The sequence below is a fragment of the Carex rostrata genome, chromosome 2 (assembly GCF_964058835.1).
Source record: "Carex rostrata chromosome 2, lpCarRost1.2, whole genome shotgun sequence".
NCBI lineage: Eukaryota > Viridiplantae > Streptophyta > Magnoliopsida > Poales > Cyperaceae > Carex > Carex rostrata.
In genome coordinates this window covers 2,456,925-2,481,205 of record NC_135919.1, presented here as the reverse complement: position 1 = coordinate 2,481,205, position 24,281 = coordinate 2,456,925, and the positions used below count along the sequence as shown (strand labels likewise).

General features: G+C 33.0%; 3 protein-coding genes and 1 long non-coding RNA gene across 4 annotated transcripts; 1 reads left to right on the top strand and 3 right to left on the bottom strand.

Moving 5' to 3' along the window:
• The first annotated feature begins 2,042 nt into the window (after positions 1-2,042).
• LOC144568713 (putative protein phosphatase 2C 32) lies at positions 2,043-3,496 on the top strand. The gene is made up of 3 exons (XM_078319085.1): positions 2,043-2,677; positions 2,789-2,968; positions 3,076-3,496. The coding sequence occupies exons 1-3, from the start codon at positions 2,090-2,092 to the stop codon at positions 3,244-3,246; spliced, it is 939 nt and encodes a 312-aa protein (XP_078175211.1). The 5' UTR covers positions 2,043-2,089; the 3' UTR covers positions 3,247-3,496.
• A 353-nt stretch (positions 3,497-3,849) lies between these two features.
• LOC144568723 (uncharacterized) lies at positions 3,850-5,105 on the bottom strand. The gene is made up of 3 exons (XR_013515716.1): positions 4,813-5,105; positions 4,085-4,156; positions 3,850-4,039 (listed from the first exon to the last, which is right to left on the bottom strand). It is a non-coding gene; the product is annotated as an uncharacterized LOC144568723 (long non-coding RNA).
• Positions 5,106-6,739: 1,634 nt separating this feature from the next.
• On the bottom strand, positions 6,740-15,778 carry LOC144568680 (pyrophosphate-energized membrane proton pump 3). Its single transcript, XM_078319053.1, has 15 exons — positions 15,637-15,778; positions 14,791-15,068; positions 13,917-14,120; positions 13,329-13,480; positions 12,842-12,989; positions 11,601-11,733; positions 11,313-11,485; positions 10,982-11,102; positions 10,460-10,647; positions 9,439-9,876; positions 8,964-9,128; positions 8,534-8,689; positions 7,900-8,011; positions 7,440-7,659; positions 6,740-7,043 (listed from the first exon to the last, which is right to left on the bottom strand). The coding sequence occupies exons 2-15, from the start codon at positions 14,878-14,880 to the stop codon at positions 6,944-6,946; spliced, it is 2,400 nt and encodes a 799-aa protein (XP_078175179.1). The 5' UTR covers positions 14,881-15,068; positions 15,637-15,778; the 3' UTR covers positions 6,740-6,943.
• Positions 15,779-17,706: 1,928 nt separating this feature from the next.
• On the bottom strand, positions 17,707-22,862 carry LOC144568669 (myosin-14-like). Its single transcript, XM_078319045.1, has 14 exons — positions 22,778-22,862; positions 22,601-22,679; positions 22,471-22,518; positions 22,222-22,392; positions 21,951-22,085; positions 21,300-21,467; positions 20,471-20,710; positions 19,983-20,053; positions 19,725-19,824; positions 19,583-19,639; positions 19,242-19,298; positions 19,029-19,109; positions 18,466-18,548; positions 17,707-17,821 (listed from the first exon to the last, which is right to left on the bottom strand). Exons 1-14 carry the CDS (start codon positions 22,831-22,833, stop codon positions 17,707-17,709), a joined length of 1,461 nt encoding a protein of 486 aa, XP_078175171.1. The 5' UTR covers positions 22,834-22,862.
• Positions 22,863-24,281: the final 1,419 nt, after the last annotated feature.

Genomic DNA, 24,281 nt, shown 5'->3' with positions numbered 1-24,281 from the left:
AAAAAATATATTAAATATTTGTAATACTTCAATACAATAAATAAATAAATTATAAATAAAAACTGAAAAATGAAAAAAAAAATTCCTAAAAAAAAAAAATCCTAATTCCGGAAAAAATTATTCCGGATTTAGAAAAAAAAAGAAAAAGAAATCCTAAATTTGGAAAAATTTATTTCGGATTTAGGATCCAATTTCCGGAAATTTTTTTACAACTTATTAATTTTGATTGAATTATTATATTTAAATCAAATTGTTACTTATCTTTACACTATTTATAGATACTTTGTGAAATAAAATCGATAATATAACAAATTTATTTTAGATTGTACAAAAAGTTGGCATTTTTGTAGCCTTTAATTTCTAACTTTTTCTTTAGTAACTTAATTTGGAATTGAAATTTATATATTGGTAAGTTCCCAGACTATTTTTTTTTATTAAATAGTAGGATATGTTTTTTTTTATATGATTATAGTTTGAACAATATATAAGATTACAAGTTTAAATGATAGTTAAAAATCTTATAGATAAATTACGCCAAAAAAATTTATTTTTACTATTCATTGAAAAAAAAAACATAAAATACTGGCTCCGCCTATGCACCCACCAACCCACCATGGTGGTGGGAAACAGCAAAACATGTAGAAGATCGTTTTCATGAGCATCTGACCAGCTCACTCTTCTTTTCTCGTCTTGCTTTTTGAGAAAGAAGCTTCTAAAACTAAGATTCTTGTTCAAAAACACAAGGTAGCTAAGAAGGAGGCCAATCCAGTTGCCAAGTACGAGTACGACCAGTACTACCGGATTCTCTTCTCTAACCAATTCAATTTGTTTTATCTTTTCCTACAAACTGCTCGTGCGGTCAATTTAATTACATGATGAATTCATGGATAAATTCATTTATGAGACTACGCATTGACTAGTCACACAGCTTCAGTCAAAATTCTAGATGCAGCAGCAAACACAATCAGCATATATAGCTGGATTAAAGCGAATTGTACTCTTTTTCTTCGGCGAGTTATTATCAAGTTTGACTGGTGTTCGGTCGGTTATAATTAAGTTGTGCCCGCGTGTATATTTTTAGTTATCTTGTACCATTTTTTTTTAAATTCAGAATCAATTCTTGTGATAGAATAAAGAAGAAAGATATAAAAAGATATAAAAGATTATTTTGCTTGATATAAGCAGAGTAATGATAACTTATTAATTTTGACTGTAGCCTTTAATTTATAACTTTTTCTTTAGTAACTTTGGAATTAAAATTTATATATTGGTAAGTTCCCGGAGTATTTTTAATTAGATAGTAGGATATTTTTTTTATAATTATAGTCTGAAGAATATAAGATTACAAGTTTAGATGATAATTAAAATCTTACAAATAAATTATGCTAAAAATTTTATTTTTAATATTCATAGAAAAGAGACAAACAAAATAATCATGAATTGTAAATATTTTATTTTTAATACCGCCGCAACGATAGATGACGGAAACCAATTGAATGTCCACCATGTTAAATGGCGGACAAAATATATTTTTCCCTAATTAAACCCACTGCAGCGGTAAACTTTGTGGGCCCCAAAAACTCTGGCCAATCAAATGATGTTGATACAAAAAGTTTGATCAAAACTGAAAAACAAAATTATAATAAAAAAGATTAACATGAAAAAATAATGGTTTTTGTCAGTCATACAAAAATTTAGTCAAACCAAATAAAGTTGTTGACAAACATCTTATTTATGCCCTAAAAAAAAAAATTAGATTTCATGATTATTTGGTTTGTCTTTTTTTTTTAAATGGTAAGAATAAAAATTTCTGTAAATGAGAATCATAGTTGAAATCTTAAGAGTAAATAAAAGTTTAGATGATCCGGCGGCACATCTGAACAATGAAGAACATGCCTATAAATATGAGCCACCATCCAAACTTGGCACTTTGACCAGAAGAGAAAAAAAAATTCAAAAAAAAAGAAGAGCAAAAACCAAATCCGGTAAAATGATCAATTCTTCCATGGCATGCTCCATTGCGATTCCGACATAGCCGTCTCCGGCAGCCTTCTCATTGCCACAAAACAGCTCTCTAAATCCTCCATGTATGAGCATGAAGCAAGTCAATCCGAAGAGAAAAAAATCAACTCTATTGATCGAGATACCGAAAGATAATTCAAGAAAGAACAATTTGGTAATCAATGAATTAGAGTTGAGGTCAGATGGGAGGAGAGAGGTGGTAGAACAAGGGCTAGGTTTTGCTGTTTGTTGTAAGAGAGGAAGGAAGAAGCTTCAAATGGAAGATAGGCATCTTACCATGCCATATTTCAATGGAGAAACCAAAACAGCACTCTTTGGTGTATTTGATGGACATGGAGGTAGCGAAGCAGCTGAATTTTGTTCTAGAAATATTGGTCAATTTATAGTAGATGAATTAGAAAAGAGAGAAGATAAAAGTTTTGAAGCGAAAGAAGCTGTTAGAAATGGGTATCTAAGAACAGATGAAGAGTTCTTAAAAGGAGACACCAACAAAGGAGGAGCATGTTGTTTGACAGCCTTGTTTGACAATGGCAACCTTGTAATTTCTAATGCCGGTGATTGCCGTGCAGTTCTATGTAGAGGCGGCAAAGCGGAGGCTCTTACATCTGATCATAAGCTGTCTAGGCTCGATGAAAGAGAACGAGTTGAGAAACTTGTAAGTTCATATTACATGCGCTTAATTCATCATGTATTTTCGTTCTCTCTCTCTCTCTCTCTATATATATATATCTTTTTATTTACTTGTTTGATTTTTATTTTGTTTCAGGGCGCATTTGTGCATTGCCAGAGAGGTATATGGCGATTACAAGGCTCACTAGCAGTGTCAAGAGGAATTGGGGACATGTTTTACAAACAATGGGTTACATCTGAACCTGATACCAGTACTATCAAGATCGATTCTGAATCCGAGTTCTTAATTCTCGCTTCTGATGGCCTATGGGATAAGGTATGTTTCACCATTCGATACATAATTAACATGTTTATTGAGATCTTTTTCTGGTGAATTAATTAGATTGGCAAAATATTAATTGGATTGAACTGGTTTTGTTTCAGGTGAGCAGTCAGGAGGCAGTAGATATAGCAAGAACATTTTGCACGGGCGAAAAAAACGACATTTTGCCGCAATCTGCTTGTAAAGAACTTGCCGATCTTTCGGTGAAACGAGGCTCTTTGGATGATATTACTGTTATGATAATCCTTCTACAACAGTTTGCTACAAATTAAGATCATAGGCAAACTAAAATGGAGATGTTTGATTGACCTGCTCTAAACTTGTATAGTACTAACAGATAGGTACGATTGGGATGGACTTAATTGTAATTCTTTTTTTCTTTTGCAAGTACTTTTGGTGATCTTGCAAGTTTGTTAGTTTGTAAACAGCTGATGATATTTTTTTTTAAGATAACAGCTGATGATATTGGAAATAAATCAGTTGTTATTCTTGAGAAATAACATGAACTGTGATTTGGATTCATCCATTGATATTAATTGAGATTCGCGTATGAAAAACTTTTTTCGTTGAGATTAGTGCATCAGTGTTGTAAAAATGGTCGTTTAGGTTGATTAATCAGTCGATTAGTCGTTGGCGGTGACTTAACTATCGCGTATCTTCCCGACTAATCAGCAGATTATTCTCGATTATGACCGATTATTCTCAATTATATATTCTCGATTAATTGTTTAATAGTCATATGTCCGTCAAACAAATGCATGTGGCGAGAACTATCTGACAAACAACGTGCTGAATCAAATACTCTCGAAACGGGTCAAAAATCACCCATTTTATATTTTCTGCACGTACCATCCATCGAGAATCTAACACGAGGAGAGAGAAATTAGACATGTTTTTTTGATGAAATAGATATAATCAAGGTAAAAGATTATCTATTTGAAGAAAAATTAATAAGAAAAAATTACCTGGAAAAATAAACAAAATTCAAGATGAACACCAAGAACTTCTACCAAAAAAATTCACTGTCCAGAATTGATTAATTGCTGAAATAAAAAATCACATAACCTGCTTCTGCCATGATTCCTCAAAAAAAGAAAAAAGTCACATCACCTCTTATTTCTTCACTGAATAACACACATGCATGCATTTCCAGCCCCTTTAACAGCAATGTTTTCTGCTAAACTACATCATTTAAATTCAAAAAATAAATTAAAGACTCTCAATTCATCTAATATAAGCTCAATTTTGCATACATACATCATCTTTTAGTAAAAAATGTGCAATTGATTTTGATCATTCAATTAACTAAGGACATTAAAAAATTAAATATAATGATTAATTTTTTTCTATAACAAATTTAATAGATTGGATTGTGAAGAAATGATCATTTGTAGTACTACAAGAGATTACATAAGAGAATTGTAAAAAAAAAATACTCAAGTTAGATTGATTTTAAATGATGAATCTGAATCGTTGAAATCCGTCTATCTTACGAGTGATGCGTTTATATGTAAAAGAAATTTAACTTTTAAATTAATTTAGTATAAAGTCAAGCAATCAAAATTAGAAGGATTATAAATTAATTCTAATGCATCCATTTTTTGAACGTCTTTTTACCACTTGACTTTATACAAAATTAATTCTAAATTTTAAAAACTTTATACGTAGACGCATCACTCGTAATGTAGATGAATTTCAATGATTTAGATTCGTCATTTAAATTCAATTCAATAGATTTTAAAGTTGAGTTCACAAGAAGACTCAATGAACTTAGAAACATCCTAATTCTATAATATTGACAATTTTTGTAATTGGAAGATATATATATATATATATACCTGGTGGTGGTGGGAAACACCAAAACATGCACAAGATCCTTTCCATGAGCATCTGACCAGCTCACTCTTCTCTTCTCGTCTTGCTTCGTCTTGCTTGGTGTCTTTTTCAAGTTGCTTTTAACAGGAAAGGATACATAATTAGTCCCACAAGAGGTCTGAATATTTAGCTTCTCCGTTCCTTGCTCTTCCGTGGCCACCTCTGCATTTGTGAGTGTGAGAAAGATGTGTGTGTGTGTGAATCTTTGTTCAGTGGTGTTTAATGTTATCTATGTAGACATATATACTAGGATGTATTTGGTGTAAGAATAAAGAGATATATAGAATTGGAGCATCTAGCTATTTAAGGGCATTCAAAAGGTGCGCCTACAAGTCTCTCAACCTCACCATAATTGTCTATGATATATTTTTATGAGTTGGTAAACAGTATTGTAAATAACGGTATGCGGTTGTCGGACGGACAAGGTAACGTCAAGTAATTAATTAGGAATAATCGGAAACAATCGGTTGATTAGTCAAAAAAAATTGTGACGGTTTGATCACCGCCAACGACTAATCGGCCGATTAATAGATCTAAATGGACGTTTTTTACAACACTGCTTTAGAACAGTATTGTAAATAACAGTATGCGGCTAATTAATTAAAATTATGCGGACAATTTTATGTTTTCATTAAACTTATGGGCATATATTCATAATTTATTAAAAATGATTAATTTAACTTATCAAATAAACTTATTTTATCTTAATTTCATTGTTAATTAATAAAGTTCCATAAAATTGTCATTTAGAAAAAAAAAAAGTCCATATAAGACAAAACAAAGTATGTACCGGATTAATCAGACAAATCGGCAAATTTGATGAACAAAATGGCCCAATATATAACGGATCGTGGCTCAATAAATGACTAACCAAAAGGCCTACGGGTCTTGTAATCACAACAACAACAACAACAACAACAACAACAAAACGACTAAACGGGAATAAACTATAATAAACAAAAATAATCAGAAATAATCCGCAAATACACCTCCACCAAATCAATTTGTGTCAGTTTTGCCGATTAATCAGCAGTTTAGCCCTTTTTTACAACACTGTTTTTTAGAATAATATCTTAGCCAATAATTTGATTACGCCAAGTATATCATAATTAGTGTAGTAGTGGAAAGCCGAAAGGCATAAAATTGATCAGGTTTCGCACTAAATCCATATAACGTGGAAAGTGAATCAAATGAGATTTTCTCCAGTGGTGCCACTAAACCCTGAACACAAAAAGTAGGAAAAGATTTTGCTTACAGTTACAGGTTTAGGTCGGCTTTGCTGGTCCCATTAATTATATGAAATGTGTTTCTGATACCTAGAAAGGTTTTCAGTGGGAAATGAATTGGATCAGTCTATCAAAATACCAGCACGCATAGACTTTTTGGGTGCTTGTTAACATCATCCACATAATGTCTCAAGATTTTTATTTACCAGGCATGCAGAAAGGCAATTGCACCAAAATTTATGTTCCTTTAGTATAAAGGCCCAACAACAGTTGTATTGCCAATTTGCCATGGATTGACAGTATTGTAAGCATTGTCATGAGTCTGAATAGTAAGTACAACATCAGTATTATTTTAATCTAAATGACACCAACTCTAAAACCTATCTGATATGCTTCGGACAACAAATCAACACCGTTCAAACCAATCTATAGTGTATTTACATTCAAAATTATATATTTTTTTTAATTTATTTAATATCAATTTAAATGGTCAAATGTGGAAGTCTTTTAAGTTAATTTTTAATGCATTTATTTTTCATTGATAAGAATGGTATGTTGGAAAGACTGACAGAACAGTGCTAGATATTCTGGTATGAGTTTTCATATCCACAATAAGCAAATGCACAATACCCAAAATGTATATGATTAAAATGCAAAGCAAGAATACTGTCCCTACAATGTAATATGAATATACTCGAACTCTATACCAAAAGTTTATACAATCTCATCATCATACTCATCTCTTAAAAAGAGGAAAAACAAATGGCGATATCAAAACTCGCATTTCTGAAATGGAGCATCAATCACATCTATTGGCAAAGTTCTCTCTATATATTAGGTTAACAACAACATGCATCTATAAAATTGCTTACAAAAATACAGGGGCCATAACTAGTGTTATAGTAGCAAGCATTTTTATAAGAACATGAATAGATGGCCCTGCAGTGTCCTTGAACGGGTCTCCAACTCTGCAAAATACAAATTATTTCATTTTAACCAACCACATTTTTAAAATATACCTGGTCTTAAAAAGATTCATACAAGGGCCAAAAAAAAAAAAGTGAGGCTATGGTGTATTATCGATCAATATCTCCGGTTTTAAAGTTTAAACAGACAATCTGAACCATTCAACATGATCTCCATATGAAAATGTACTTGCCGTCTATATTTTTCTTTTTTTTTAATGTTTTTTTAGATAGGAAGAAAATCACTACTTTTTAATGGTCTAGTATTTTAAAATCAAGTGATTTTCATAGAAAAGGATCCTACTATATTTGGCAAAAGGTTTTACTGGAAGCAGCATCTGGGTGATCCAACTATATTTGGTAAAATATATTTCATGAAAAATGAAGAGAGAAACTTACGTGTCACCAGTGATAGCGGCCTTGTGACAGTCACTACCCTTGCCACCAAGGGCGCCTGTCTCTATGTATTTCTTCGCATTGTCCCAGGCCCCACCAGATGTGTTCAAAAACAGTGCCATGAGAATCCCAGCAACTGTAGCGAACATAAGCATTGAGGCAACCACCTTCGCTCCCAACAGGGGCTGGTTCGTAATATTACCCAAAATCCTGAAGATAATCCCTGTATAGATAAACCAGGGTTAATTTAGTAAACTGTGCCAAATTTCAATATTATTTTGAAACAAGGACATATGTTCTCATAGTGGCAATTAAAAGCACCTTTTATTTCCTATCTATTAAAATTATCCTCAATTATCTTTATTTTGAATTTGAATATTTTTGACAGTACTAAAAGCAATGTCCCCTAGGCATTTTTCTAAATGTACTACAAATATGTAAAAAAATTAAGGATAAAATGTACCAATAACGATGGGTGAAATTATGGCCAATGCACCGGGCTTTATCATTTCTCTCAGAGAGGCAGATGCAACAATAGCAACACACCGGCTGTAGTCAGGCTTCTCTTTATAAAACTGGATAAAAAAAAATGCCTTAATCAGCACATGCATACATTTCGACAAATTCACGGTTGTAAATCCCCTTCAAGTGAGAATAATCTCGCATGCCCCTAAAAAATGTTCTCACACATCTTGTCTCTTACTTTTAATTTTTTTCTTTCTTTCTTTTTTTTCCAAATACACAAGCAACCCCCCTCCACACACACATTTTTTAGTCCGTATCCTGTGAGATATCTCAAATTTTCAGTTCATCTAAAGTCACCAAATTTTTTTCAGTGCCTATTCCGAATGCGGGGGGCAGTATTATTGTGCTTTGAAAATTCGTGCAGAGAGAATTTAAACGGTCCGGATACTCCGCGTATCAACTCAAAATTTGAAATATCTCAGGAGATGTGAAGTCGTTCTTTCCATCATATATGTAGAGAGGGAAAGGAAGCAACTTGGACAGCTTCCAAAAATAGGCCAAGTAAGGCTAACGACTAAAAGTTTACTAAGGGTCCCACTCTTTCATTGTTTGTACTGAGATTAGAGTATTACCATTATTCCAGGCCTCTCGATAAATTGCCTTCTAACTTCATTGACCACCTCTTGAGCAGTTCTACCAACAGCCGAGCAAGCCCAAGCACTAAATACAAATATAAGCATTGACCCTAATAAGCCTCCTACAAAAACCTCTGGCACCGCAATATCAACCTGTAAAAATATTGTAAATATTTTTCTAGTAAATCAAATGATACTTCTGTGTGTAAGGTTTTAATAAACTTATTGGTTTAGGTAAACTTAAGGATTATATTATCCAATGACAATTATCCAGGTTAATTGACAAGAGTACAACTAAACAACAACAGGAATAAGTAGGAGAATTTTAGGTAAGGATAACAGTGCACTATTCCATTACGCTACTTACCAATGGCTCGTACCAGTATCATGCCAGTTAGTACCAATCTGTTGTTAATAATTGAAGTACCTGTTCAAAAGGGACACGAGCGAATGATGACACCTCATCCATGTAAGCACTGAACAGTAGGAAAGAAGCTAGTGCAGCTGAGCCAATTGCAAAACCTTTTGTTGTGGCCTTGGTGGTGTTACCAACAGCGTCTAGAAGATCTGTAATTTCTCTGACGCTTTCTGGCTGGCACAAAAATATCTTTCATTACTCTAATGCTACCTAAAAACAGATTACCAAAATGACCCTAGCACTTTAATCATGAGCTATTTATTGCTCATGAGGCGGTTATTAGTAAATATAAAAGTATCCAAACTACATTATTATCTGTCTAATATGTGTTTGGCTGCTTCCCCGATGACAACTTTGGTAAGAGTGGGTAGACCCCACTGATTTTTTTTTTGGTACCCAATGACTGGTATCAATACAAGATGAAAGGATATATCTATATTCATAACTAATGTTAAATTGCATCTGTTGACTACACAACTGATACCTGTTGACTCATCTCGACAATCCCACCCGCATTATCGGCAATAGGACCAAACATATCCATGGTCAACACATAGGCAGCAGTGCTAAGCATCCCCATAGTGGCCACAGCTGTGCCAAACAACCCTCCGGTTGGGTTTCCGCTCTCATCAACCAATCCTGAGCTCTGCCCCAGCCAATAGGCCGACACAATAGCCACACTTATGACAAGCACTGGCAGACCAGTTGACTCCAGCCCAAGGGCTACGCCAGCAATTATGTTGGTGCCATGACCGGTAGAACTGGCGAGGGCGAGGGTTTTGACAGGCTCATACTTGTAGTCGGTGTAGTATTGTGTGATGCAAACAAAGGCGTAGGCAGTAATTATGCCAACTAAGCCACATAATGCGAAATTGAGCCAGGCTGAGGGGGCTTGTTCTGTGTAGAGGAGCCACCGGGTTGACTGGTGAAGAAATGAAATGGGAGGAACACCACTTAAGTAAATCAAATAATTTGCACTGGACCATCCAAAAACAGAGATTTTGTACCCATCTAAAAAAATAGTAAAAAAATTCCAAAAAATATAAAATTCTGTTTTTTAGCACATTTTAATATGGAGATCATGTTGAGCGGTTCGAATCGACTCTTTGGACTTTAGAAACGGAGATAAGGATGTGAGGCATGATTGAGGTATGAAAAACATGAGGCATTTGAACCCTGCTCTGATGTTATATGGTTGTAAACATGACGAGCATGATATGTGCCAATAATATTGCGGCAGAAGAGTGCTATAAACTCAAATGAACTGCTATGGATAGTTTCTGGCTTGTTCTTTAAATTAGATAGCTACTGATTTGTTCTTTAATTTGATGAAAAGAAAAAATGATCTAGGCATTCCATAAAAAATTGGAATTTCTGTTATTTAATTGCAAAAAAAGAAAGATTACATGGTCAAAGGAAAAGGTGAAAAAAATTAAAAAAAAACTCAATAATTTAAGCAGATCAACTATAACAAAACCCTTTTGCATGAAAAGAAAATTACTCACCAAACCAAAGGTAACAACAGCAAGCACAATTGTGATGTAATAGCCCTTTTGTAGAATGGTCATTGGATCTTCTAAGACACCAAGTGTTCCCGGATCACGAGTTCCCCTGATAGATAGTATCCCAACGGATGATACCACCAAGTCAAAAGAGTGAACCACCAGTGGAAAGAGAATAAACCCAGATGGATCTGAAATAACAACTTCTGTAATCAGACAAGAATTTGATTTAAATACTATAATGTAAAATATTAAAGATTATTTTATATTTGTAGGTCTACTAGCTGAAGTAATTTCAAACTACAGATATAAACAATAAAAGTAGCATATCATAGTTTCATAAAAAAATGTTGCCAAACAGATATTTACTGCCCACTCCAAATCCTTGGATGTAAAGTAAGAAATAGAAAGTCAACACTGCGTCAGTAATAAAATTTAGAATCGAAATATAAGTGGTAAGAAAACAAGTCACAGGCACACAACAATTGAATCTGATCGAACTAGTACAGAAATCAATGAACTTACCCTCAATTTTACATTTTTGCGCCATTGTTCCACCAAGAATCATGGCACTAATTATCTCAGCTGCAATACTCTCAAAAAGATCAGCGCCACGAGCTGCACAGTCACCAACATTGTCACCGACCTAGAAGTTTCAAGTGAAATTTCATGAGATAATTTGAGTATATAACTCTTTCAAATTTTCAGAAGTACACAGAGAAGACCTTAGAAAGAACAAGAATATGCCAAACTTCTCTATCTAGAACTTCATGTAAATAGAAATGATTTGGAGAAGGGGATAGGGCATGATTTTAAAATTACAAAATTGAAATGAAAATGAGAAAAAATATATCACCAAGTCTGCAATAACAGCTGGGTTACGTGGGTCGTCTTCAGGAATTCCCTGTTCAACTTTTCCAACAAGATCGGCCCCCACATCAGCAGCCTTGGTGTAAATACCGCCACCTAACTGTGCAAATAGAGCCACAAAGGAGGCACCAAAACCGTACCCAACAAGGAGAAGTGGCACTACATCCAAATTGAAAAAATAAATAAAAAAATGATGTTGCTTTAGGTAACAATAACAAAGTAAATCAGAGAAATGGCATCAAAGATATAAATAATAAAGTATATAAGTCATTACAGTCTGTAACTCTCATGGAACCAGGAGTGTCGACTTCGAGCCAGTAATAGAAAGTTGCATATAGAATAGCTACACCAAATACAGCCATGCCCACAACAATAATTGCCGAGAAGCCACCGGCACGAACAGCAATCTGTTTCCATAATTTAATAACAAAAAAAACTGTAAATTTTGACTTTATCCAATCTTTTGAGCTTAATGGAGCAGATTCCAAAAATTTAATTATTCACTTGACCATTTAAAGTTTGTTACTATAAAAAGTAGGACACCAGCACTTTTGTTCCTTCTCAGCACCTGATATCCTATGTTGTGAAATTTGGAAGCTAATTATAGAAATTTCAAAGTAATTCTGGTGCTACCTATGAGTGAGGCTATGGTAATATGCATATTACACGGCAGTTTGTGCTATGCACTCATATCTCCGTTTTTAAAGTCCAAAGAGTCGATCTGAACCGTTCAACATGATCTTCATATAAAAATTGTACTTGAAAACAAAATTTTAATTTTTTTTTTTGTAATTTTTTTACTATATTTTTAAATAGGTAGAAAATCACTTAATTTGAAAAATTCTGGACCATTCAAAAGCAGTGATTTTTTACCGAGTCCGGCTAGTATGACATCGGTGTCATATGACACCAACTACAAAATTGATTGGAGAGACTTCAAACGACTAATCCAAACTATTCAAACTGATTTACTTTATGAGTGATGCGTTTACATGCAAAATATTTATATTTTCTAGTTATTTTAGCATCAAATCAAGCGGTCAAAAATGTTGAAAAATGAATGAATTAAAATTTACTTAAAAACTCACACATTTGACCGCTTGACCTCACACATTCGAAAAATTATAAATTTTGCATGTAACGCACAACTAATGAAATAGATGGATTTGAATGGTTTGGATTCACTGTTTGAAGTCGATTTGATAGGTTTTGAAGTTGGTGTTATATAGGTTGAAATGACACTGATGTTATACTAGCCAAACTCTTTTTTACCCATCTAAAAGAATAGTAAAAAAAAATTCAAAAAATGTAAAATTTGCTCTAAAGTACATTTTCATATAGAGATCATATTTAAGGGTTCAGATCGACTGTTTGAACTTCAAAAATAGAAATATGGATCCATAGCAACGGTCACTACATAATATGCATATTACCATAGCCTCACTCTGCTACCTATTATTAACTTGGTATATTGGAGGGTTTGGCACAGAGATTTAAAAATAAAAAAATAAAAACCTGTAATGCTTCTCTTGCAGAACGGCGAGCAGCACTAGATACCCTTACATTTGCTCGAACAGACACCCACATACCGACATAACCTGCCATTCCTGAACAAAGAGCTCCTAGAAGGAAAGCTGCAACTGTAATAAATGCTGATGTAAACCTGTGCAGTAATAAAAATATTATTTGTTAGTTGATTAGGTAACACAGTACCTTCAATGTGCACCAAACCCTAGCATTAATCATCCCCTAATTCTTCAATTATGCTTTATACAAATGTACCTACATTTTGACCCGATCTAACTAAACTTGTGGGCTGTTGTGCAATTAGATACCCACGAACCAAGAAAAAAAAGTAAAAATTGACCAAACTAGACTGAAAAGATGCCGGTTGGTACAAAATAGTTCAAACCAGTACTAGGTCTACCAAAAGGGTATTAAAATCAAGTATTATATTGACACACACACACACACACACACACACACACAGAAAGAGAGAGACCTTCCAATGCCTGCTGCCTCTTGTTGTGGGGTAGAGGTGCGAAAGAGGTATATGACAAGGATAACAAGCGCCAAAAGAAAAGCCATCTTGGAAATAGTACCATACTGCGTCCTAAAAAAGCCTTCTGCGCCATCCCTTATGGCATCTGATATCTACAATTTGAAATAAAAAAAATACATATAAATCCATATCACATATTCAACATGCCACAGAAGTAGTGAAGTAATCCCATTATAAGTTTATAACCATCGACATGACAACAAAGCCAAAAGAAAACTTATTGGAGAATGTTATCATAAAAAAAAAAAAATGTTGTATGTAGCAAACATGAAGAAGCTAAAGGATCTTCTATCTAATAGGATTCAATTCAAAATTTACAAAATTAGAACTATAGTAATTTGGAACTTACATGGCCATTATTACATACATAGCTAATTAAGGTTCCAATTATGATGTTATTGTTTAATTCCTCAAATAAATAAATAAAATGATTTTGCAGATGAGCTGTATATAGAAAGGAGAACTGCAACTTAGAAAATGCATCATTATGGAAACAGATGCACAAGAATAAGTTGGTATAAAAGATACCTGAGACATTTCAGGTGGGCCCTCATCCTTTGCAAGAACCCATTTGGTGAGATAAACTGAGAAAAAGAAGCTGATTATGCAGATTGAGAAAACAAAGACAATAATCGGTGAAGTCCTAGCTCCTACATAGAACACCCCGCAAAAGATCACGAACAAAAAGATAGCTAACAATCGTGGGTTGATTCGTCTCAGAATCCGAAAAATCTGCAACAAAAAATGTGTCAGTTAAAGAAATAACGCAATTGATAATGCAAGTGCTGTTGTGTAGGTTGGCAATTTGGCATGGTTTCACATATGCTAGTTTCTTGGGGCATTTACTTTGAACTGTACCACAGAGGCTAACTTGGTAAAGTTACCTCCTGAGGTAAAGGTAAATAGGTCAACAACAACAACAACAACCAAGCCTTTAGTCCCAAACAAGTTGGGTTAGGCTAGAAATGAAACCCAATCGTAATCACTTAAAAAAAAATTCTAGCGCCAAGCTAGAATCGAACTAAAGGTAAACAGGTCATGGTAGATAAATTACTCACAGATATACTACAGCCATACAGGAGTTTCATGACTGAATTAGACAGGTTCTAACTATGAACTGTTTTTATTACCAAGGTCTCACACTTAACAACTGCACTGATCTCTAATATATTAACAGAACACTCAGGGGCAGAACTAGAAAATTTAGATGGGGGGAATGAAACGTAAAATGCATAATATGCGAAAATACATAATGTTTGGTCACTGGGATTTGAACCCAAGTCTCCACAACCACTAAATGGAACACTAATGAACATAGACCAAAAAAAAGGTACGAACAAAGAAAATGAAAAGTTGTAAAACTAATATAAGACAAGGTGATAAAAGTAAATTGTGAATGTACCAATGGGGAGTAAGATTTGCTTCTGACAGCTGTGAAGGTCCTGGGATATCCCGACCGCCCGTTCTCTATTTCATCATCCATCATCATCATTGTGTAGGAGGAATTAACACGCCGGGTTACTGGAAAAGGAGCAAACTCCCCTGCCTGAGGCAAGTCGCTCCCCGATTCTTGCCTCTCTATCTTTTAATTATATCTATCAGTTTAATTAAACTTATACCAAATTGAGCTAGATGTGAGTTGTGTTGTATCAGAAAGCAGGGATTTGGCTTCTTGCGCTCCTATTAATATAAAACAAAACACTTGATTACATTAGTTAAATAGAACATGTGTTACAAACCAGAAGTTCACAACAATATCAAGGGCATTTTGGTAACTTTTAATAGACGTCTTCTAGATACTATATCTCTATGAAACAAAAATGTTCTTTAGTAGCAAATATCCCACTTTTCCGTAAAAACAAATTAATTTAAACTAATAAACACAGGATACATTACCAGTTGAATAGCACAAAAACAATTAATGTACAAAAAATGGTTCTGGTACTCCTAGGTAAATCAAACATGTAAAACTTGGAAACTAAAAATCAGACACACTGAATTTCTCTTCAAAACCAACAGAAACCTTGTCTTACAACTGTTTTAGATAAGAATCAACCGAGCTAAACTCAAACTGAGACTCGATTAGTTCATATAATGCGTTTATGCAGCAGTTGACCCTATTAATTAAGCCTAATTTGGCCTCAATTAGATACCCAAATGCTAGAAATTCGAAATCGAATGCTCCTCGCCGTAAAAAACCAAATAAAAAGAAGATCCCTAATGCAAAAAAGAAAGAAACGAATTGAACCTGGAGAGCGTGATCCCGAGAAAACCCGAGAGAGGAGAAACTGGTGGATCGGGTTGAATTTGTTTTTCTCCAGATCCGGTACGGGTAGGTCGCAGTTTCAATGGAGGAAAGAAGGAGAGTGTGTGTTTTATCCGTTTTATCTGATGGTAAAAGAGATGTAACTAATAAACGAGAATCCTCGCCTACGGGCTTACAACCAAAAAAATAAAAAATAAAAAAACGAGAACCCATTTCTCTCAGGTAACAGAATATTTCTATTTCCATCACTACCGTCCCATTGGAATCCGGATCAATCGGACCAGAGGTGTTACGGACGGGAATGCTTTAATAATCGTGCGGATTCTTATTGGACGGTCCAGATTCAAATAGAAATATTCTGTTACCTTAGGGGATTCAATAAACGTACGAATTAAGTCACGGACTGTGGAGGACAGGTTTTGTGTTTCTCCGTTTCCTGATAGAGAGAGAGAGAGGAAGAGCTCCAACGCACTAGCGGTTCCGTTTTGCTCTCCAGTTTCTCCGTTACAGGACATGTCCAGGAAAATGCCTCGACCTCTCTCAACGACTCAATTTTTTTAACCGCAATTTATGTGGATATACAGTGCAAATTTAAACCAAGACATAGTAAAGAAAAAAAACATGAATAACACGCTATAATTTGATTATGTTATACATAATAAAAAATAAAATTTACGTGATGATTTAGTGGAACGTAATCAATATGATAGACAACAGTCGCGTTACATATGATTAAGTTGTAATCACATATAATGAGATTAAACGTGACGTAATTGGTTACATTTATTATTTTTTTCTTATTAAGTTAGATTATAAAAGAATGCTTAAAATATATTGAAAAATAATTAAAATAATGTTGAAAAAATTAGTTAGGTAAAGTGTCACGTGATATAACATGACGTGACATGCATGCTAGTTTTGATTGAAAGAAGATACATTACTGGACTGATACACGTACCGTAACGAGTTGTGACAGAACCAATTTGACTAATTTTCTTCTCTATCATAACATATTTGAACATCTTTAAATAAACTATTTAATTTTTTCAAAAAAGATGAGCTATATTTTTTCGATCTGAACAAAAAAAAATGGAGCAAAAGGAGAGGAACTTGAGATGTTGAAACTGGAGGAGAAATATTGCATCTGCATTGTTGACACGTTGTATCTGCATTTTGATTGGCTGAAGCGTTGATCGTTGACATGGCGAAGTCTTTTCAGTATAATCTTATTTCATTTATCATGAATTTTATTTTCGACATTTTTCCTGTCCAGATATTTTGAATTGTATATGTAATTTGTGAGATGAATTAATTTGTATGTTAAAATTATTTTATAAATGTTGTTTTTAATGAATTATTTTGAATCGAAAGATGAAGTCTACAAAAAGATCCATAAAAGATTGTATGTCCATAATTTGATCTTACAGAATTCAGATTGCATTTTTAGAATTCAGCCGAATTGATTGATTGAAATTGAAATCATAAAAAAAAAAAAAAAAAAAAAACGATGGAGAAATTTTTCGTGCCAAGCCAAAAGGGTAGGAATGTAGGATGGTTATTTTAATTAGATTAAAACAATGATAATTCATAATTCACTTCAATAAATAAAAATAAGATTGAAACTAAAAATTTATAAATTTAGGCTATTAATTCAGAATCCAGAAAAATACTGTTAGCTTGAAAAAGTTGCATATTTTCAGACATTTCAAGCACAGAAAGAAAGAAAGACCAGCTTTATTAACAAACAGAAAAAAAAAAAAAAAAAAAAGTTGTTCCTTTTGAATCTTTTCTAATCGCTCAAAAACCAAATTCATATAACCTAAGGTACCTCAAATTTTGAGTTTAAATTTGGACTGTCCAATACTGTTTTGGCACGAATATTAAAGCGGCTCCGTGCATTTCACTCGGGACCGGATTCGTCCAAATAAAATCAAAATTAGCCCTAAACCTTAAATTCTTGTCAATTGGTTTGAATCAAATGAACAAAAACACTTAAAATGCACACAAAATTTGCTTTCAATATATATATATATATATATATAGAGGTATATCTCATGGCTGGGAAAGTTTCAAGGCTGATATATCAAGAATCTCTTTCGGTATAGTAATTTGTGAGAATTCCTTGTCTTCAACAGCGTTATAAATCTCAAACAAAGTGAATGGAATACTGCACCAAAAATTAAACCAAGTCAGCAAATTTAAGATGCATTCATTTGAAAACGAAATAACCATGGTTTCTTACCCAACTTTTTAGGTAAAGTACAACCGGAATTTTTATTTATACCATCTAAAAAAAAAAAAAAACCGAAAAACCATGGTTTCTTGACACATATACATAATTTTCATTTTTGACACAGATGCAGTTTGAAACTGCAGACACAAATTAACTGTCTGCGGTTTCAAACTGATATCAACTTTGATTTTGATCAAATAATTTTTCATGAGACTTTCCATGATTTTGATCAAATCAACACTGATATCTCTAGAAAAAAATAAAAATAAATTGAATGTGTGGACGCCCAATTTGTGTTAGAGGTTTTGAACTGTGTCCGTGTTAAAAATATAATTATCAGAATATGTTATTATTTTACTTATCTCTTTTTTAAATAGTAAAAATAAAAATTTCAGAAGGTATAACAAGTACTGGATGGAAGTAATCCTCTAGTATTTGTAATTAGTGATAAATATAATTGACTTAATTAACCTGAAATTTTTTTTTCTGGCCAAAATAATAAAGTTTGGTTGTAGTGTTAATTTGTAAAAGAAATTACTTGGCTTGGAAAAATGTAAGTACTATTTAATTATTTTTACCTTGTGTCATCATCCAACAAAAAATCACTACTATCAACATCACTTGTTTCATCTGTCATTAAAGTCCTCATGTTGTTTAAAACCTGAAATCAAACAAGCCAAATATTAGGTTTTGTTGTACTTCTTATTAGTGAATCTAATAAAATTAGACATGTTGTTATAAATTCCGTCACAGACATTATATGTCACACATGTCAGTCATGTGATATAACTTGCATGTTACGCAACGCAAATCTCTCTTCGATTGAAAATGACAAATTACGTCACGTCACATTATGTGACCAATTTTTTAATAGATTTTATAATGGTTCCTTATTTTTTAGTAGATTTTGTTATTATTTTCTATGAACTAACTTGAAACTTCAAAAAAAAAAATAATAATTAAACACGATCAATTATGTCATGTTTGATCACGTCACGTGCGGTCACGGCGTAACCACCCGTGACGTGACTATTTGCGTAGCGTGATTGTCCTCTATCATTTTAATCATGCCATGCTGTCATGATCAAGTCACATTTTTCTTTCACTTTGAAAATATAAATGCAAGAAAAAATTTACTTACATTAGGTGATACAGTTTGTGAGTTGTACTTGTCATCCCAGTACTGGGTACAAATCCTGTAGAGCTGTTGGACATTTAATGCCTACAAAAAAAGAAATAAAATATCAATATGTGACTTCAAAAATCTTTTTTTTTTGTATATATGTTCTTGTGGAATTTAATTGGTGGAAGGTAATTAGATTTTGTGTGTCAATGTAAGTAATAGAGATATTACTGGGCAGATGTTCTGAGTTAAATCTTCATAAGAAATTTTGAACTTTTGAAGTGTCACCTGTGAAATTTCAAATGAAAATTATTAGTATCATCTTTTCACAAAATGGAGGAGCAGAGCTCAATAAAATTATACTTTAAAAGTGCAGAGCACAGAAAAAAAAAAAAAAAAGGGTCCATGTAATTGTGCAACAAAACACTATTTCACCAAAAGGTTTTTTATTTGATATATATATATATATACACTGATCAGGATTGTAAATAATGTTACTTGTGAACCTTAATAAGAAAAATAAAAGTTAGTAATTTAAGTTTGCATTTATTGAATGAAAAACAAAGGCTTACCAAGAATGCTGTGGCCTGATATATGTGCTCAAGCTTATCCCATGCTGATCCTATGTGCTGTTTATATTGAATTAATAAAATTTAAACAGAGTTTGTCACTTAAAAATGGCTAAAGATCCTAGTATCATACTTGAATCCATACCTCTTCTTCTAGTTTTTCACACCATGCTTGTAGCTCGGATAAACCGTATTTCAGGTACTCTCCATTGCTAAAGGTGCAGCATTCACGACGTAGAAGTATACTGTATCACCATAAAACAGTACTGTAAGAAGGTTACATATTTTTTATTTATTTTTTGTGCGTAAGATTTCTATTTTTGTGATTAAAAAAATACCAAGGATCAGTTGTGTTGCTTGCAAGATTTCTATGTTTCAAAAAAATACTATCTAGTCATTGCACCTGTTGAAAAGTTGTACGTTGATAAATGAGAAAATCTGGCACATCATCCTCTCAATTAGAACAGAAGGAATCTAAAACACATGCAAAACAATGAAAATTAATTACTGGACATATATGCTTGGAGCAGGGACCAGTACAAGCACCTCTGGGTGGTCTTCTGAGAATACTTAGAATTTCAGGGTCTTTTGTGCTTATTTTGACTAGTTAGTGATATGATACTTTTCTAGGGTCTGTTTTGCATATTTTTAAGTATTTGTTGTTTTGGTGCTATGGTATTTTCTTAATACCAGTTGTTGTTTTCGGAATATTGTATCTGGTGCCAGTGTGTTGGTACCACTGGTAAGGTTTTCATGATTAATGGAAATCGGTGGCTATAGCCATTTCTTTCAAAAACAAAAAAATTACTGGACAGAAAAAAAAAAAATAGAGAGAATTAGAACAAAAACTTCATAATTAGAAACTCTCATGATATATATATACAACCATACCCCATTCTCTTGCAATGTAACATAGGAGTCACTGAGGTTGTCAGTGATGCTTTTCCAGTGCGATTCTTGCATTGAGTTTTTGAATGAAATTGCCCTTGCATCTGAGAAGCTTTTCCTCGGGGATTCGGGAATTGAGTTTGCAAATAGACTCGCTCTCGCATCAGAAAAGCTTTTCCGGGGTGAGTCTGAGGTTTTGAATGATTGTCCTCTCACAAGGCTCGCTTTCGCAGCTCTTGGTGCCTTGTGTTTACAGATTTATCAAACCAGAGTAGTTAGAGTGGCAATCACACCAGAGTTCTTTTATTTATAGAAATTTTTTTTTTTTTTTTTTTTATAAAAGTTGAAATTATCCACCGATTTCATTCATACAAAAGAAACCATACAGTGTTCACAGATATCGGTACCGAACCACTGGTACCGAATCTGACAAAAGTCATACTGTTTACAGAAAAGCAAGAAAACATTACATCCAAAACATAGCACATATTTATAGAAATTACGTTAAAATAATATAGGCTATTAGATTGATCATCTTGAAATTTTAATTCCATAGAGGTTGGATCTTCTGTGGCGCAGGCAGTGTAGGAAGCAAGTGATCTATGATCTCTGAAGGGACCGAAAAAAAAATTCAGTACCTTCTACGGGATTGAAATTTCAAGACAATCAGTCTAATAGTGTAAATATTTTGTATAACCTTGGTAAATGTTGTAATAACATTTTACAACCATTGGATCTCAATTTCAAATCATACAATTAAAGTACTATCTTCTTTTTGTTGTCATGCTTCATTGGCAAGGAAATATAAGCTAGGGTTTGATGCAACATGTACCTGAATGGCAAGAGAAAGCAAGGGAGTGAGATCCTTCTTCATGTTTTCACGTGTAACGGTGTACATTGTCTCCACTAATGTTGTAAGCTGCAGCTTGAATAGCAATGCGGGGTATCTAGCCTCTACTCGCCGTGCCATTACTCCATTTGTTGGTGCTGCACCGGATCCCTAAATATCATGTAATACAATATTTGTTAATGAAAATGTGATAGAAAAGATAATTTTTTTGGGTATTTGAAAAAAGGGTGAGACTACAGTAATATGCATATTACGGATCGATCTGTGATATGCATCCATATCTCTATTTTCAAAGTTTAAATAGTTGATCCGAACTGTTAAACATGATCTCCATATGAAAATATACTTATAGACCACAAATTTTACATTTTTTAGAAATTTTTTTACTATTTTTTTTATAGGTAGAATATCACTGATTTCGGATAGTCTAGGATTTTCAAATAAAATGATTTTCTATCTATTTAAAAAAAATAGTAACAAAACTCTAAAAAATGAAAAATTTGGTTTAAATGGTTCAGATCAACTGTTTAGACTTTAAAAACGAAGATATGAGTTCATAACACAGGCCATTGTGTAATATGCATATTACCAGAGCCTCACTCTTTGACAAAATGTGAAGTTGCCATAGCATACCTGTTCTATTTGTGATTTCTCTTTGTGTTCCGATAAACCGGCCTTTGTTGAGGCTTTCAGGTTTGTTTGCAATAAGATAAGCAAAGTAGATGCATTCGCCAACCAGTAAGCGAGATCATCAGAACCATTGTACCTCTGTATAAAGTGATATGTGACCAAAAATATATGATGATAAAAAAACCAGAAATATTTCAATTAATAATGTAGGGTAAATTTGTTTTATATCATTTATTTTTTATTTTTTCTGACTAAAACAAAAGGTACAAGGTACCTTGGATGCAGAATCGAACATCTGTGATAATTGGTCGAAGACGCATGTCTTTTCTGCTTCAAAGCATTTCCAATTAAGCAAGCACTTGTAAATTGTCAAAGCAACCACTGATTTTCCGGGTACAATTCCAACTCTATGCACCACACAATCTATCAGTGCTTCAATACCCTCCTGCATGAAAGTATAGCATATGTCATAAAACAAAACATATGAAAAGCTGAGAAAAGTACTGGTAACTACTTCTAATACCTTATGATCCTGTGCAGATGGCTGACTGGTACTGTTGCCATCGGAATTCTGCAAAGTTTTACAGCGAGAACTAGTAAAAAGTAACCCAGATGCCATTTTGGAAATACTGGTATTGTAAAATCTAATTTACCTGTTTGAGAGAAGATGCCGAGATATGTTTTCTTAGAACTTGATTTTCGGCTTCTATCAATGCTAAATTTTCTTGAAGGCTGTAATACATACACAAAATATTAGATGCTTCAGAGTTGCAAAGTAGAATTGTGCAATATCCACTGTAAGAAAAATTGAATATGTCAATTGAATTCACCTTTTTACCAAGTTGTTCAATTCAAGTATCTTCACTTGTGCATTTTGATCTTCCATCTTTTGTTTGGAGAACTTGGACAGGTCTGAATTTTTATAAAACAAGTTCAGTAAACAATTAATGCATGTGTAGATTGTATTGGTAAAAAAAAAAAAAAAAAAAGCAATTCAATTTGTTTCAGACATTCTTTTTTTGTGTAATTTGGTGCTTATTGATAAACCTGAAATTCAGGGTATAAACAATTGATACAGTTCACAAGCATTTAAATTATTTTCTAGTTTGCCCTGGAAAATTTAAGATCAACTATTAGCTAATAATATTATGTCTCAAATGAAATATAGGCAATTAACAGAATAGAAGGCAAAATCAGAATACAAAAGGAATACCAGATTGTGTGATTCTCCTATAAATCAACAAAGGATTTTCTTCAAAGTTGCAAAACTAATTCATAGCAATACTAGAGATGATATTGATAAGTTGAGGGGGGGGGGGGGGGGGGGGGGGGGGTCAGTGTGAAGCTGGAAATGAGTTGTTTCATTGAAAACTGAGTGCTGGTTTGAAGTCATGCAAGGGACTAATTGGGGTTTTTCTTCTCTCAGGAACAAAAATAAGACTTTGTATATGAGGGTTGATATTGGTGATATTGGCCCATTTATTTTTATTTATTAAAATTATTCATCAAGATTATAAAATAAAATATTTTGAGATTTTGACTAGTTAATTATATTCATCCATGTTGCACGGATTATGGTATTTCTGTGGATAATTTTAAAAAAAAAGTATCTGTATTATTCCCATTTATTTAATAAGAATTAATTAAATAATTTCAATTATACATTTCTTTGAAAAAATAATTAATTAGTATTTGAAAGGTTTTAAGTACATAACGTTATGAGACATTCTCCATAATATAAGTTAATCGATATTTTCCAAATAAAAAATTATATCAAAGATATCAAATGGTTTTCTATATGGCAAAATGACTTCAAGTCGCATCAAATTTATAGCATAAAATTTTAGTTATTAAATTTAAAAAGGAGCTTGATAATTGTACCTCAAACAAAATATCCGAGCGCGTCTCTCAAGTAGTTTAACATAAAAACTTTCAATATTATCTAACTTTCATTTCCAGCGCTAATAATATTCAAACATTTAAAGCTATGTTTATAACATTTTACAATGCTACTTGTAAGTATTTAAACATCTGTGTGCAAGCATTAAAATTCTAAATCTGTATAATTTTAACTCCTAATTATTGTTTTCAAGCAAAAAACGGAAAGATTCCTCTCACCCATTTTTATTTTTATTTTTATTTTTATTTTTATTTTGTCTCTGATCATTCTCATCTATTTTCTCGACGATCCGTGATGAACTTTGCGAGTCTAAAAATATGAACATTTTTTACCAGAACATTTCTCATTTAAAAATATTAACAAAAATATGTACTGATGTACACTAAAATGACCAAATAATTTTTTTTTACATCATTGATACGACAATACAAAAC

Coding starts and splice junctions, on each gene's coding strand:
- LOC144568680 (XM_078319053.1), bottom strand. CDS start 14,880: ATGATGATGATGGATGATGAAATAGAGAACGGGCGGTCGGGATATCCC. Junction 8,690..8,963: donor CTCGTGTCCCTTTTGAACAG/GTACTTCAATTA, acceptor ATATTTTTACAG/GTTGATATTGCGGTGCCAGA. Junction 7,044..7,439: donor GCCGCTATCACTGGTGACAC/GTAAGTTTCTCT, acceptor TGTATTTTGCAG/AGTTGGAGACCCGTTCAAGG.
- LOC144568669 (XM_078319045.1), bottom strand. CDS start 22,833: ATGGAAGATCAAAATGCACAAGTGAAGATACTTGAATTGAACAACTTG. Junction 19,299..19,582: donor ATCAGGCCACAGCATTCTTG/GTAAGCCTTTGT, acceptor GAAATTTCACAG/GTGACACTTCAAAAGTTCAA. Junction 19,110..19,241: donor TAACTCAGAACATCTGCCCA/GTAATATCTCTA, acceptor CTTTTTTTGTAG/GCATTAAATGTCCAACAGCT.
- LOC144568713 (XM_078319085.1), top strand. CDS start 2,090: ATGAGCATGAAGCAAGTCAATCCGAAGAGAAAAAAATCAACTCTATTG. Junction 2,678..2,788: donor GAGAACGAGTTGAGAAACTT/GTAAGTTCATAT, acceptor ATTTTGTTTCAG/GGCGCATTTGTGCATTGCCA. Junction 2,969..3,075: donor CTGATGGCCTATGGGATAAG/GTATGTTTCACC, acceptor GTTTTGTTTCAG/GTGAGCAGTCAGGAGGCAGT.